We start from the raw sequence: 18456 nt of genomic DNA on the forward strand, positions 1-18456 counted from the left end.
CACCTAGAGTATAATTGTATTTTGTTATAATGAGTTTGTATAAAAACAAAAGTAGTTAATAGTTATAATATCATAAGTCAACAGAAATAATTGAACAATTTATAATCGTCTTAGAAATTGTTTATAATAATGCAGAATTTAAAAATTTATCTTTGTCTGTTGAGTTTATTTTTCGTTTGAACCGAATAGCTTTAAAGATGAAAGTTTTTAACGCAAAAACTTTTTGCTTACTGTTGTATAGAAAACAATCTCCAGCATAAGATGAAAGGAAATAAAACCATAGTACTAATTAAGTAACTAATAAAAAGTATGATATTTAAGTGTATGTACATTCCATTGATCTAAAAATGTCTTCTTAACTATAATCTTGTATCAGTTGTATCTTTATGTTCAGAACAAAAACTGTGACATTAAGCAAACTCGGACCCCATCACCTTTTATGCATTTTGATATTCTATGGTCGTTGGTCCAAAACAATTTCATATGAACCCAATGAAAGAATAAAACGTGGGTACTAAACAAACCATAAACTAATGCCATAGCATATTATACATATAGGTAACGTGATTTCAAAACACATAATCGTTTAATACAAATAAAATATTTTGAATACTTATGAAAATTTTTGATAAATTATAGCTCTTAAAACCTTTCGTTTCATAAATTATTTTAATTAGGTATTGGAAATACTTTATATTAAACACAAGGATCACTTGTCACTTAATTGTCTACAGAAGAAGAAATAGCTGTATAATATTAAATTATTTTAAGTATAAAGTTTTAAACTACGTATTATTCATCTGTGTGGTTATAAATAAATACGTTTCGGAACACTGAAACCAAAATTTAAATTAAAGAGTGTAGAAATCAAAATATGAGTTTTTAATTATTTATTTATTTCTGATGTCTTTTATGTCATAATATATATATTACACTAAGTGTATTGTACATTGCTGCGTAGTAGGTACAGTAGTTTTGTAATATATTGTAAGCTTATAAACTATGTTTGATAACATTTGGATGAAAATGTAATTTGTCAAAGAATATAAACTTTTGATGGACTCTGTGTAAAAATACATTATTTTCTACAAGTACATAATATGTTTTATTATTATATATAGTTGTACAAAAGTTGAGATACCAACTTTAACGAGATGGTGTTCAATATAGGTATATATATTATTTTGTAGGTAAAGACGAGGAGAGATCATGGCGGTGACTGCATGGCATATATATCCACTTGATCGTTAAGCATCCTTTATGCACAAAAGGCGGTAATAAAAAACTCAAGAAGAGTTTTTTTTCTCTCGGGTCGGAACAATAATAATAATTAGGCTGAGAAAAAAAAAATGCCCGACAACGGCGCATATAATATTATATAGTGTGTCTCTATTGTTTTAAGAGCAAACAACTATTCCGTATCGTTTTCGTACATCTCAATCTATTCATAACACAATACCGCGTGCACTGCAAGAATATTTATAATATATTATTCATTCGTCCGTAATGCTCGCGAGTAATCTGAAATTTGGGTCCCCTTTGCGCGCGACGTGTCTATTGCGTGTGTGGGTGTGTGTGTGTGTTTTTTTATGTGTGAGTGTGTGTTTGTGTGTACAATCCGGTAATGTGGTATATATATATAACCCTTGTCCGAATTGCGGCAAAAATGGATTTCGTCTTATTATTATTATTATATCACCGCCGCCGCCGTAATATCTCGGCGTGGGGGTCCCAGCACCTGGGTTTCTCGGTTCCCATAATTCCACCGCCCATTACTCACACAATAAATGACAAAACTATTGTGGTAACAACAGCGGCGGCGGCAGAGTGTGGATGGCATTTGGGGCCCGTCACCCTCCCGCTGTGCGACGACGACATAATTAATGACAGCTTGTGGGAGTCTGACGTCGCTTCTGTTTTATTATTATTATTTTTTTTTTTAAATACTTTTCCTTCTTCGTTTTTTTTTTTTAATCTTTCCCTCGAATATTTCTTGTTGAGTAATTACAATATTATTACTTCAAGCATTGGTGTGTGTGTATGTCTGTGATGCAGTCCTGCACAAACGTACATATATAATTACGGCTAAGTTTTACGATTAAACGTTAACCGAGACAGCGAATAATTGCAGTTATGGTCTTATGGATTACGTACCCGACACAATATAATATTATAGTTCCGACTGTTCCGAGTAATCGAAACTCTTTCAAAAACGATATGTGAGGGGCTGAAGGATTAATAAGAGAGATAGAGACCTCGCAGACGCTTGTCACAATCATTCGTCAAGTGAATAACAAGTCATTCTAATATTCGAAATGTTTTCTAAGGAAACTTCCATTGTCATTTGTTATGATTTCTAAACTTATAATTTACTTATGCTTACACACAGGGCGCGTTTAAAAATAATGAGAATAACTTATATCTTGATGATAAAAAATAAATATTAGATAATTAAATGTCAAATATCCCGGCATTACGTTTGATAAAAAACTAACTTCAGGCCCGCACCTTAAACTAAAAAGAAAAACCTTAAACAGCCGACTAATCCTATACTTTGTCGGATTTTAAAATCAAAATTCCCAATACACACCAAGCTTATTATGTATAAATCTCTCTTGCGACCAATATGGACATATAAAATCCAAATCTGGGGATGTATTAAGCTATCCCAATTCGTACCATATAAGCATTCCAATTTCCAATCCATTACTCTTCGTATGATAACGTCTGCACAGTGGTTTGTATCCAACTCTACACTACATTCTGACCTAAAAATTGAGTCAATCGACTAATTAGTCACAAAACACTACAGATCTTTCTATTCCAAACTACCTTCCCATCCTAATCCATTAGTGTCACAAATCTCATCAAATACTCAAACCATTAATCCCATCCATAGGTTCAAGAGAAAATACTGCAGAGATTTGATAATCTAAAACAAATCTAAAATAATTTCACGTTGGATTCCAGCACTGGTTGGCCTCCCTCTTTATATTATTCATGTTAATAATTGTAAATAAATAAATTATCAGATTTACTTATTGTGTTAACAAAGATTGTAAATATATTCTTTTTATTTATTAGTTTTTAATAAAAAAAAATTAATCTAAAAAAAGAGATAGTTAAACGAAACTTATATTGCGCAATATATTTTAGTCTAGCTTTTACAAACGTAGGCATAACAAAAAATTGCTGAACTTATTAAAAACTTAAATAATAGGTAATAACCTAAATAAGTAATTGAACAATTAAAGTGAAATAGAACAAATTAATGTTATTGGTATAGACATACGATATAAAAATGAATTATTATTAAGTTATTTATGTATACGTTACAGATCTGTATTAACCTTAAATTATTGTTCCTATTCAGGGTTTACCCACCTAAACTAAATAAGATTCACGGGAGACAAATTTTATTTACTCATACTTCACGTATAGGAGTGGTATATAAATGTTATATGCTATTCGAAATTCGTTCGTACCTTTTTGTTTTATCATATAATAATAATAATATTATATTATTTTAAAATCATATTGGTCATAATAAAATAATAAACAGTTTACAATTAACGATTTAACGATTACTTTGTTGATTTTATATTTAAGTTAAATAATAATCAACCTAACCTAATATAGAAATTACATAAAAATATGATCACCCTATAAATCAAAACTCATGATATGATTATAATGTTAAAATATGCCATCTTTCAAGTTGTTCACATATCCGATAAAATTGTGAAATAACGATTAATATAGAAGTATGAATGATTAAAATACGAGGGAAAATGATTACAACGTCTTGTATAATATATTGTTTTACCTATTTTGATTATATTATTAATTACATAAAAACGTATAATGATATAGCTCTGCCACAGGCATGTACAAAACGAATTGGGATTTTGATGAACTATTTTAAATGTTTTGATTAAATTATAACAACCTTTAACCATGTAAAGCCGTAATATTGTAATTAATATATAAAACATACAGCCTAATATTATTGTCTACTCATTATAAACATTACGAATTCTTCACGTTTTAAAATTCGAACTCTTTAATTTCCAAAAAAGGAGCAAATCTTTTACTATTACTTTTATTTCGGTGTTGTTTGCTACGCATAGATTCGTATTCGTACTTAGTATGACTGCAACTACAGTTGTGTGTATTGTATAGTATTGTTTTTTTTAAGTCACGTTGATAATTAACCCAATCGCAAATACGGCGCAGTATATGATTGAATATTCTGACATTTCAACGGAAACTGATCGTTGAAACAAAGGTCAAACCGAGTATTATATTGTTATTATGTTATTATAGTTACCATAGTCGATCTGTATTGGTATAACTATAAAATTTAAAATAATATTTGATCGTTTCCCATGCTAATCGAAACCAATATCCAAATCGATAAAGATAATATTATATAAAATGCATTTATCATTTGTATTGTATATGTCAGTTGCATCAGCACATGAACGGTGAACACTACTATAATATAATGAAATTTTATATAACTATTTCGAGTAAACAAAAACATTGTTTAGTTTTTCGTTATTTTAAATATCACGTGAGCAGAAACTTCGTTTCTGGAGATATAAGTTGGCGTTGTGTAAAAAAAACTTGTAGTGCATATGTTAAAACCAATAATTCAAAAACGAAGTTAACCGAAATTAAAAACAGTCATACCCATAATCCGGAAACTGAAGAAAGTGTAAACTTACTGGACGTTCGAAGAAGGTGTAAAAAAAGCGTGCGAAGATTTAACTTTAAGACCGAATAAAATATTACGTACAGAGCTTTCCATGTGCAGTACAGCTAAGCATTCTGATGTTCATGATATCAGGAAATCTATATGCCGCGAACGTCAAAAAATATTACCGCCAGTTCCTAAATCACTCAACGAAGCAATTGAACAAATTTCTAATTGAGTAATTTTAACAAATAAAAACGAAGAGTTTACATTGATAATGTAAATAATATTATTTTGATTACATGCAAAACGAATTTAAATTTTTTATCTGATTTCAACAATTTTAATATTTTTGGTGATGATACTTTTACTTATAGACTTTCACATTTTTGTCAAATGAATGGGATTCATATATATGTAAATAGATTTTATAGACCACTTGTTATTGCGTTTTTGCCATCAAAATTATTTGAATGTTATCGAGGTATGTGGAACTTTATTTGCCAAATGCCAATTATTTACAGATAAAATACAAAAAAATTTAACTATTTGAAATTTATAATTTAATACAATATAAATAATATTTTGATATATTATATTTATACTGTGTAGTATTTATCATTATTCTGAAAATAATTACTTTTTTTTAATTTGTCTTAAACGATTTTAAACGAACTTCCGGCAACGTTGCATGCAAAATGGGCGCATTTGGGTTATAAATCAGGGTGTAAAGTTTTTTTTATTTTGGACGCAAATAGGCTATATCCGATGGTCACAAGGTTCGCAGCAGGTGTCACCTGGCCTGTTACTGCACGACCGCGGACAACCAGTAAGTTAGAGCATAAATTAGATGGAAGAACAAACGGGAAGAAGAGCGGGCGCGGAGAGCACCTGCATTACCACGTGCCATACCCACCTGTAAATCGATTATATGCGTTCAACGTTCATAATATTATACATTTTATAAGGACCGATGGCATTGTTCAAAATCCATTTCTATTAAGTCGGTGTTGCCGAGAAAAATATTTGTTATAGCAGGTTAATAATGACGTAGGTGATACACAACTGTTTAGTTTTTAACCTAATCATTGACAAAAAAATTTAAAAAAATTACCTACAGAATAAATACAACACATTCAAATCGCTGTACATTTACAAGTATAATAATATACAATCGCTAAATAGTTTAAGTGGACATTTTCTTATCTGTTCAAGATTCATAACATATATACACACAATCGGGTATATTCGTTAATAAATTAACAGTGTTGTTGTTCGATTGGAACATTGGTAGTGAACTTATTTTTCAATAGTAAGAGGTATCTATTATCCTAAAATGTAACCTAACGTCTTACAATTCAATTCCAACGTTTGTCCATGGAATTTACGGATAGTAATTAGTTAACCTTCTAAGCCATAAATATATAAACTTCAGCCGGAAAATTATGTAAAATAATAATACAAGAAATCAGAAGATTAAAAAAATATGTTGAACATTTTTAGTCTTTTTCTAACGGATTTTCGTTTATTTTTTTAGATTCTGAGCGGAGCGAGGAATATATAGATTTTACCTTGATGTGCATTTCATTTTTTTTCTATCATCACGTTATGGGGCAGTAAAAATGCTTCGATTTTCGACTTCAGTACCTTGTTAAATCAATAGTAAAAATTTCTCAGTATTTTTATAAATAATCGGGATAATAAACTATAAATCATGGGGGAAAAGGGAAATTGTAGGTAAAAAACTGATTGTTTTCGACAAAATCGATTTTGGTTTTTGATGTAATTTTAAAACGAATTACTATAGTTACATGAAATTTTCACCGAATGTTTATATAAGTATATTCTATCCACCATCAAATTTTGAATTATTAGAACTATTTATAGACATATGTAATTTACGTTGATTATTAGTTTTTTTTTAAATTAATGTCGATGAAAATTTATTTGTTGAGTATAAAAGTTTGACAATTTAATACAATTCCTTACATATTTTTCTAATAGCAGTTAAAAAATAAAAGAAATAAATAGTCACAATTTTTTTCGTTCAAAGTTTGAATTTTGACAAAATACGTAAAAATCACAAAAATTCACAAATTATTTTAAGCTAGAAATACATGAAAAGTTTTTAACTTGATACAAGATTCCTTAAAAGTTTGTTAATCTTTATCATAAAAAAAATCCACCAGAAAGTCAAATTAAGTTTTTATGAGTATTTGACGATTGTTAATTACTATGTGTTATATATATATGTGTGTGTGTGTCTGTGTGTAAAAGCTTTCAACAGTAAAGTTATTTGGGAATTTGGGAATGGCATACAACTTATTTCTATTTTTCTTGTATAATAATATACTTGGATGAACTTTGCATTAAATTTTCAAATCCTTGGTTTAAATAATAAACATTTTATGAATTTTAAATTATAAAATAAATTTAAAATTCTTACAACTTTAAACTTAACAAAAAAAATATTGTTACTCTAAACTGATATATTTAATTTATCTCAAATTTTATGGACATCATATGAAGAACTTTATATTAAAAAATTGTATTATACATACGTCGGTAAACAACCAAAAAAGTCATAGCCATAAATAGCCGAAAAATAGCCATTTAAAAAAAAATATAATGTACATAAAACATATATGCTAATATTATTATTCACCAAAAACTTTATGCCTATAGTTATTTATTTGAAAATATTAAATTAATTTTGTCAAAAACTGGTTTTTCATAATTTTATTTTGCTTTTTTCTGGTTATTTTGACGAGAAATGTTAAAATAATATATAAACACCAAGACTATAAATACAATAGATATAATACAAATAGGAATTATAAGAACATTATAAAATGTATATTTAACAATGTTATTTTATGTTACTTACCTATCCTATCAGTAGCGTAATTTGAAAAAAATGTTGTGTTTTCAAATAAACATATATTTGTGTTCAAACCTTTCCACTCGGCGGCAATTAGGTAGTTAATAAAATATATGATACAATGTAACTGTTTTAAAAAAAATAAATGTATAGCAGAAAATAACATATGCGTGTATGATTAATAGTGTATATAGTAATGAATTTTAGATACAATTTATTTAATTACATGTATATTGGAAATTAAATATGAATTAATTCATTTTATCAATTTTTTTTTAGTTTCACAACAAAATTAAAAAATATAAAGATAAAAAAAATTGTTTATTAATATTTAATTCTTTTAATTTATAAAAATAATGCATAAATATTTGCTACCTATAACGATTTAAAAAAAAAAGATCAATACTATTTGCAAAGATTTATACCGTAGTACTACCATACGTTTGCACCAAAACAACAACACCATGTCATTCAAATATTATTAATTAATCAACTTTATTAGGTACCTTTCAAATTTGTATTGTGTTGTATACCACTGTTCAAAATTGACGTAGGTACCTAATTATATGTGAGTAGACTAATATTCTTAATATGTTAAATGTATGCTTGTTGACTATGCCCCCTCCCCCTATCACGATTCCTACTATAAATATATCAATCAAAATGCACCCAAGGTCCAATATCCTATTTAAACATTTGTTCTTTAGGTATCGCTTGACGCTTATACTTCCCCTTCCTATTTATCACCTAGCTTACGCAATGATGTCTGGTATAGTATAAATTATTATACAATTTGAGTAAAGTAATTAAAAGATTTTAAATTTTTAAATACGAAACATTTTTTTTCTTCAAAATATCTTTAGTAATAATCTTAACAATTTTCGAACTGCATTTTATTATTATTTGTTATGGATTATTGTATAATAAAAAATATTATTATGCACCTTTGCCTATAATATTGTATATACATTATATTTAATGCGTAAACCTATTTGATGTTTTTTAAGCTATACGGTAACCTCGAGTTATATACATATATGTACTCGCTGTGTCATAAGATTAGGTCACACGAGTATTAGGTACTGTTCCACATCCGCGTAAGTGTAGGACCTATATCTACGTATTATAATAATATGTCGTACACGCGCCCCAGTTGTACAATGAAACGAGAGAAGAGTATTTATTATAATATATACATACATATAGATACTCGAATATATTATTACAATGCATGAAATGTACAACGGAGGAGCCATAGTGAGTACTCGGGGGAGACGCGTATTATGATTATTATTATTATTTAAATTCGTATATAATAATTTAATGTTATGTCAGCGCGGGACTTACGATCGTATATATAATATAATATGAACGATTCTGAAATAAACTCACTCACGCATGCACTTACACATATATGTGACACTCATAAACTGGATAATTCATACATATGTTTTACGCAAGGTGATTTACCTCTCTCGATTTTCCCATTAAATAAGTATATTTCAAATTCTGATTTTTGGAATTTTGAAGTACCTATTACGTATTATAGCAGATACCATATTTTCAAAAATTCTTCAATTCTAACGGCGTCTTTAAACTTCAGTACACTTCTGTTTTTTCAAATTTTCTTTTTCACTGTAATTTGTTAACAATACTGACGGTTTGCCCTGTACATACTTATACAAATAATAGAATGTTCGCGTATACGTTGATACGATGACTGCATGGCACGACGATATATTATCATATCTTTGTGTGTATACGTATAATAATAATATATAAAATTATGAGACTATACCAACAGAGCTACAAACCTGCATACAATGTTATATTTGATATACATGAATGAATGTATAATATGCATTTATGTAAGTATATATGTACACACACACACACACACACACACACACACACACACACACACACACACACACACACACACACACACACACACACACACACACACACACACACACACACACACACACACACACACACACACATATATATATATATGTATATATACCTAAACTAAACTTGCAAATAATTGAATTGCACTTTTGCGCTAGAAATATTATTACGGGGCGAAGTGCATTTCTGCGTAATGTACGTGTGCACTACGGAAAACGGAGCGATGGGGAGAGGCAGACTTACCGGAAGGACCTATACGCGATCATATTAATATACTGCCGGGACAGTCGTACTCCGCCGTTGTATCCACGGCCGTCACCGTCGCTAATTGACAAGCGGCTCTCGTTAATTTCGTACGTCTACGGGCGACGGCGGACCGGGCAAAAACCCCATGTCATATCGATTTTCCGACGACCAAGGCGCAGAGGTACGAGTGCTCGCTGCAGCTGCATCATCAGCGACGAGTACGTAATATAACATCGTATAATATTATATAATATTGTATAAAGTATGTAGACGACGGACGGTGTTTTTATTTTATTTCATTTCATTTTTTTTCCCCCGTCTCTTTCGCTCTTCTCTCCGACGGCGGAGAGAGAAAGAGAGATGGAATATACTTCTCGTTTTTTCACCCCTCCGCTGCACATTTGCACGACCGCCGACTGCCGCCGAGGCAATAACAATCAAACAAAACGAACGTATATGATATACATATACATATATGTATATACGCTGCAACACATACCACCCGCACTCGATCTCCGCCACGGGTTTATTATACGGTTCCCGCGGGATACGACCGCGCCGCCGCTCTTCTCCGGAGTTTTAGTGTGTGGTGAGCGGTGCGCAGACGACGGCGCCGGCAACTTTTAGCAAGGGTACAATTATTATTATATTCCCGGAAAGCTCTCGCACAACCCATTCGCGACGTTTGTCTCCTATCGAGGCGCGAGAAAAAGTACGTTTGCAAAACGCGATAACGACTAACTCACTGCAGCCACAGCTGGCTCGAGTGCATAGGCGTACTTTGTGCATATAATATGATATAACAATAATATTGGTTCCACGGACGTATCACGCGCTTGCATATTAATAATATGTATGAAATAATATCAGTATTCGTACATATGACTATCATTATAATATAATTGACTCACGAAATATTATACGAATTGTCACTCACCCTTATTATATTACTATCGTAAATAATACGGAAAAACACACTAGTATATATAATGGTTGTCTTCGATGGTAGTCCGATGATCAGGTAGTTTATATTATACGAGTTGTCTCCCGAAATTTTCACAAAACAGTCGCCTCCCTGCAGCTCCCACATATACAATTAAGTATAGCGGTTTATAAATAACAAACTTCTCTAAAATATACCACGTAAATAGATGAATGTATGTGAATATAATATTATAATTAAAAATCCCAAAATTCCAAAATCGCATGTGTCATTGAATTAGAAATTCGTCAAATTATTTTATTATATTATCCGGAAGTGTATAAAGTGATTACTGTTATTACTATCGCTCTTCACCGTATTGTTAATACTCTGTATATATGGATTCGGTCTTATTCTATTGGTCATTTGATCTTTCTTGGCCCCTTAACTTTGAACAATAGACGACTGTATGACATTGTTTTTCGATCTTGTTTTTTAATTTTAAAAAACAAACGTCCGTTTGTATCCGTGATTCGGTAATTTGGTATTAAACAGTAAGTCCCGAATTTCGGTAGATCTCATAAACAACACGATTATAGAGGTATACAAGTATTTTTGACTCAAATATATGTTACCAATAAAATATGCCATAGCGGAGTGCGATGTTGCGACGACGAAGGGGGACGCCATCCACACGTCCTATAGTCACATCATTATTATTAATTTTATTTGCTCTCCATGTAATAATATTTGATTTTCTCGGCTTGCATGTATATACTGACTGGAAAAGGTGATTAAAGTCGGTTTTCATGCGGACCGTGGCGGCTGCAATTATTTCCGGTACACACACCACCGCCGGACTAACAATGCTCGGTGTCCCATTGACGACGATGACGACGACAACCATGCGACCGTTCCGCTTCCGACGACGACACGGCTCGTCGACGGGTGGTACGCGTGAGGAGACGGTGTAAGGGTTGAGTGTGCTACGGAGACGATAGTGGGAGGGGGGGGAGTAGTCGTCGCCACAAAGACATGATTTCGTCAATAGTATTAAATGTAGTACAGTGAAATGCTCAGAGGCAGGCCGTGTCACGCGACTTTCCATTCGGAATAATATCGTTACACAACATATTATGGGTACCTACCCACCATAATAATGATGATAATGAACAATGATTATATTACATTAATCGGATTCTATAAATTTCGAGCGCGCAAAACAAACACGGGAAACATGGAGTTTTGTAAACGTTGCACGTGCCAATGCGTCCACTAAGATATACGTAAACAATAATATAATATAGGTATAACGTAACACAATAAAATCGGTGTTCGGATATTATTTTCCTCGTTCCCAACCTAGCCAACCGTAAGATCTGCACCAATTAAATTTTTCATCATTTTCTCTTAAGAATTTCTCATCAGCTATTTGAATAATACAAATTTTCGAATTTTCGACATGAAATATCGTTTTCGATACGAGGCGGAGGCAAGTAACTATGGTTATGGTATATTACTAAAGTGCAATATATTATAATATTTACCGGAAAGCAGACTGTGATTTGATCCTTCAGTAGAACTGACCGACTGCAAGTCGTCGTCGACGTCATCGTCGTCGTCGACGTCATCATCATCATCAACAGTGCACTCTTCTTCTTCGTCTTCGTCTCCTTCGTCTTCGTCGCTTTTCGTACTTCCTGACCCTGTAGACAATAAATAGTAAATTAAGTAATATACATTATATACATATAGCAATTTAAATAGTTTAAATACTGTAACATAACCAGGCACAACCAAGGTATAACACAACCAGAGACAAAAAACCACAGAAACAGTTTTACTAAAATAATAGCAATCATACAGTTGTTATTACATATACTTAATTTGTCACCAAATGTACAATCCACTCTTTGAAATAATTATTTTATTATTATTCAGGATATAGACTTTATTAATTTGTTTTCATTGTATTTCAATGTTGCTGTTGCGTATATTAAATTATAGTTGGTACTTGAAACTTTAATATTATGTTTGAGAAAATGTGTTGTGTATGTATACGTCTATAATTATTTTTCTATTTAAAGTAAAATAATGTTTTCTTAACTATTAAACTATTTTAATAATCAATAAACAACACTTAGTTTCAAATGATATCAATCAATTCTGCAAAAATAAGCATTGACATTGGATTTAAATCATTATGACATTCATTTCGACTTCAGCTCCCTTCGGTTCACGAAAAAACCAAACTTATTTTGTATTTTATTTTTCTGGTAAGGTACTGAGTTTCTTACTTCTTTAAAAAAAAAAACCCAAATTAAATTAAAAATCATACGACTGTTTTGAAAGTATATGTCTAAGGGTTAACCAATGAAAAATTAATATTATAAATGTTATTATTAGCAATATAATTTTTAATTAGAAACAATGAAATAGTGTTATTATATGAACTCTATACATTTATTAGATCATACAAAATATGTACTAAAAGGTAATTTTTAGAATTCCAGATGATTTGTGAAAATACGACATTTCATAAGTCATACCGTTATAATCCATGTGAAGATAAATATTATGTTAATAATAATAAAAATAAATAACCATAACAATTATAACTAATTTTTAGTTGATCATAATAATCAGATAGAGATTTATACTTTAATTCATTATGGCTTTTAAAAACATATAAATATGAAATAAAATTACAAAACGTACACAAAAAAAACCATTGAATAATAATAAGTGGGGTCGGCAAGTTTCCACAAAAAAAAAATCAGAATAAAAATATTGTATTTTTGTGTCTATACGAGTTTATGATTAAAACTGTTTAAACCAATTAATTGTTTGAAAATATGATTAATAATAATAGTTATATAAAAAATAATATTAACCAACTTGAATAAATAAATAATGATTGGCACTGCTCGCCCAGTACCCTCGTTGACTTGAATAAATAAACAAAGTACAACTTCTACAATTTAGTAACTGACACAATAGTAATGGCTTAATTAATACCCGATTTTAACACTTTTAACCAGACTTGGTATAGTGTTCACTAGAAAACCCAGTATTTACTACTTAAACATTTGTCTTAGTCAATACAATTACTGTACCTATTTACTTTCTATTTCGTAACTGCTACATAATAGCATTTGTTGTTTTAAATATTATGAATATGATTATATAAAAATAACCATACAATCACGATCTACAAAATTAATTCTACTAATTTAACTATTTAATTTTATACGTTAAACCATTTTTTTTTTTTTTTTTTGTTACCTATTTGTTTATGTTACAACTATTTTATGGTTGACATTTGAGAGTATCAATTAACAATTGTTATAACTCACTAAATTATATCCTTAGTGACATATATTATAATTTATAATATTATTAAATGATTAATCACAGAGCCAGGTAATATCTGTAGTAAATAAGACATTTACGCAACACGTTCTATAATCGCTCTATCTCTTATTAAACGTTATTCGTCTTTTTTTTTTATTACTTGGGAGCTTTTATTTATCGAGAAGTTATGATTTTAAAGTTTATTTCGAAAACATTTCGTTTTAACAATAATTATTGAATATCTAGGTAAAGTAGGCTTAAAAATTTGGTTAAAAAAAAAATCAGGCGTCTATTATTATTGCGATTCTCTTTTAATCCTGTACTAATTTTTTCTAAAATCTAAATTGGTTCAAAAACATATGCCATATGAATATTAAATATATAGCATATACTTATAAAAAATTAAATTGAACAAACTGCCTCGTCGGACGAAAATGCTGTCATAGAATTTTAACTGAATGTTTGAAATTCAAATATCCATCAACCTCGCCGACAATATTTTACAGCTCGGTACATTGTACCTAGTACCTATATTAAATGAATTACTGAATTCTGTTATTCATTTTCAAATCTTTAATTATGCGCTAAAGTATAATGTTCATAAATTTATATTGATTAAACTGCATTTTTAATTTGTGTACCTACTTGTGAATTGTGATAATTGGTTTATACTAGGTCTACAAAAAATCTGTGACTGCAAATTCTAGTGCCTATGGTTTATGGTAAGTTAAGTCCAAAATATCCAGAAAATATCACTGGCATAAATGCGTATCATAATAATATGGTTCATAAATAATAATAAAATATTTGGGACAATACTTTAATAATAAATTACAACCGCCTGTTGACGAGACACGAGAGTTCAGTTTCGAATTATGTTAAAATTAATATAGGTACTATTTACAGTTTGAAACGCAATTAAACCTTATTTCACCTAACTAACACATGTAATTTATCATCTCTTATTGCACAACCAACAACGTCAATAAACATATTATATTTATATTTTTTTTATTTATTAGTTATCATAAGTTATCTAAATAATCGGTTTTTGTTTACTTACGATTTCATTAGTAAATAGTTTTGATAAAACGCGTATTACTTTAAAAAAAACCGTAGTCAGCGTCATAAACCGTATAATTTTTGGGCCTGGAATAGTGAAAAGTCTTGAAAAAATCTCACTGTTTTCTCTATACATAGGTACATACAAACAATATATATAATATATATGTACACGTTATAAATTATCGCTTGTTTCCCGCCGGACTTATCAATTAAACGGCGGCGGTCGGCCGTACCCGCAGGTTATTAGATCTGACCCCCTCGCGCATCTCTCGCACCGCTCATCCTCGTCGATTTACCGTCGTCCAGGTCATCGGTCTATCGGTCCCCCGACAATATCGGCGAATGCTGGTGCGTCGATATACCGGAGAGGGTTTAATCCCCCCCCTTCCTCACCGAACCCTTTGGTAGTACTCGTATATATATATTTATATACCTATATATAATACGAGCACACATAGTGCAGACTCTCGCCACACTGTTTATCCCCACACACATATGCCCACACCAGCCTTCAACATGTATAGAGACATTCTACTATACTCGCCTCTCGCTTATGCTTTAAAACTCGTGTGTTGCCAATCGCATTCATAATGTGAATTCATAATTATTAATGTTTGTTTAAAATATATTTTACATTAACTACAGCGCTATGAATTGGTTACCTCGACCGGTTTGGACAAACAATGGACGCGAAGACTGCAATATTATTATAAAATTTTATTTTTTTACTATTATTAATATTTCGAGTTGAAAAAAATTATAAGATATATAGTGACAATTGAAACAGTTAAGTCGATCTTCGATGTGATAGTTATTAATACCTATCTTTATGATTATTATTATTTACAACAACAAAACTTTATTGCGTGAGCAAACAAGCGGCAAGTGACAAAATGAGACATCCTGCAGTATAATATAATACATCAACAACGTAATACCTATGTTTGCACTACGTTGTTTTCGCGAGAATAAAAAAAAAGAAAGTATACTAATAATACGGTCTAGTGATATAATATAATAAAATCATTTATATTATATTATAAAGGTATTTGCACGAATAACGGCATATCCGATAATTTAATTTCATACACCCCGCTGCTGTGCGATGGTGGACGGGTTTAAGTTGATCGGTCGGTCGCGCGTTCTTCGTACGATTGCTCTTACGCCAGTCTTACCTAAACAATATAATAATAATAATGATGATAATAATAAAAGTATGTGTACTGCAAACGGTGTAGTACGTCCATACGGAAAATTGCAGTCGCAGACGTCCCGATACAAGGAATCCACCGGTAATTGCATGGTACTGAAATGCTGAACAGTGCACGTCTATAGTGCACGCGGTGCAGGTTTCATTATTTTTTCCTATGATGATGCATTATTATACCTAAGGCGGGATGGCGATAATGATAATACCGATAATAATAATAGTGAACACTATCATTTACACCAGAATGTCACTACTATTATTTTGCTCGTTTTCTCGAATGATAATTGTGATACCTGCTAGTTTATATAATATATAATAATATAATTTATCGGTTAATATTATTGAATTATCCGTTGCTGCCATAGTGCCATACCACCACCGTCTGCAGTACATGCACTTTGCCGCAGAATGTCACTACCTAGGTACTATTATGCATTTTCTGTTTACCCGAATTGTGATACTATATATTGGTCAAGAATATTATTGTACCATCCCCATCTGTCATATACTTGCACTTTGTACATAATGCACATGCACAGAAGATATTGAAAACAAAGAGAAACTGGGGGAAAAAAACCTCACGTTAATACCTAATAATTCGTTATTAACGTGGACCGCAATAACATCTGATAGAATTCTATACATAGTCGTGGTAAACCAAGTATTCGTTTTTACCGACGACGCCGACTATCGTGGATCAACGTTTTTTTTTCCATACCATAATCAAACGGTATTGCGAAACGTAAATTACGTTTTTTTTTTTTATGTACATAAAATGAGTTAAATCTCATAAATATAAGTTTATAGTTTATTTAATTTATTTCATAGATCTTTTATCAACGTCGACGTAAAAGCAAAATCTTGCAAGCTCAACAACAATGATTTACTTGTAGTAACATTTATATAAATACATTCGAATTGATGGTGTATAGCCGTATAGGTATTCAATTGTAAACTCATATTCGTATAACGTTTTTATTAGTTCAAGTTAGTGTCTATAAATTGTACATGTACGATGTAAATTCTATATTTTTTCATTAGTTGAATTCATAATATCGTCATGATTTTATGATTTAATAATTCCTTTAGATACATTTTAATTTTCAGTGTTCCCTAGAAAAAAAAAAACGAAATATTTTGTTGTAAAAATAATTTTAATATACATTTATTAGGTAATTTGTTGTTATGGCAATTAATCATATTGTACTTAGACAATATAATATATTTGAGTAAAATAAATTATTCTTTATGTTGCGGAACACTCCTTACTGTGAAACACATCTTAACCGAATGCAGAATATACGACAAAGAAAGAAGGCTATATCAAATATCCAACCACCTCGCTGAAGCACTCAACCCGGACCCCAACAATATACACAAGATCATACAATTTCTCAAACAAACGAATCTTATAAACAAACTGTAAATTGTAAATAATACTAATCACTTAACTCCTAATTATTACTACTTTGTCTTGTTTTAAATACTAAATTACTTTGTATATCTTTTTAAATATTAATGTAATATGTAAATATACTAATATAGATAATGTACTGTTACATCCAATGGCCATAGACGCCGTGGATAGTTGTTTAATAAAAAAAAAAAATTATTCTTTTCTCCAAGGTTTTGTTTCGAATATAATATATACATATCAATAGAGCTGTACCTAAAATTATATAACAATGTGCAAGTATAAAATATCCATTTATGTTCAACATAATGTGTAATGTAGTGAATTAACAATATACGTTCTATTGAACATACTTTTGAATGATAAGTATCGTGTCATGCCAGTACTAAAAAAAATGTCCGCAAAGTAGTAAAAATCAATGAGACTTTGATAAGCTCTTTTACAATATTATAATTAGCTATAATAATAGCTATTATTATAGCTAATATTACACAAAACAGAGTGACTCTAATTCGTTCAAAATTCAAAATTGATCAAATTATAGATTAACTTTATAACGACTATGACGATTTCCTCAAAAACAAGAAGGCAACTCGAATGATGACTAAATACATAACATATAAAACCAATAGATATGCCTGATTCAGACACTCCGGTAAAAATCTAAAATCTAATATTGTTATACTATCTCAAGGGACGCTACGTCGCATGTGTGGTCTCTGTCTTACAAATATAGCAAACGTGTACATTCACA

General features: G+C 30.5%; 1 protein-coding gene across 1 annotated transcript in view; it reads right to left on the bottom strand.

Annotated features, from left to right (window-relative positions):
• The window catches only part of L (zinc finger protein Lobe), a 125260-nt gene that overhangs the window by 80866 nt on the left and 25938 nt on the right, over positions 1–18456 (bottom strand). The window contains exon 3 of the mRNA XM_015511558.2: positions 12207–12365. Coding sequence (XP_015367044.2) covers positions 12207–12365 — 159 coding nt within the window. The remainder of the gene's footprint in view (positions 1–12206; positions 12366–18456) is intronic.

The sequence above is a fragment of the Diuraphis noxia genome, unplaced genomic scaffold, assembly GCF_037042655.1.
Source record: "Diuraphis noxia isolate RWA-SAM2 unplaced genomic scaffold, SU_Dnox_SAM2 contig0002, whole genome shotgun sequence".
Taxonomy (NCBI): Eukaryota; Metazoa; Arthropoda; class Insecta; order Hemiptera; family Aphididae; genus Diuraphis; species Diuraphis noxia.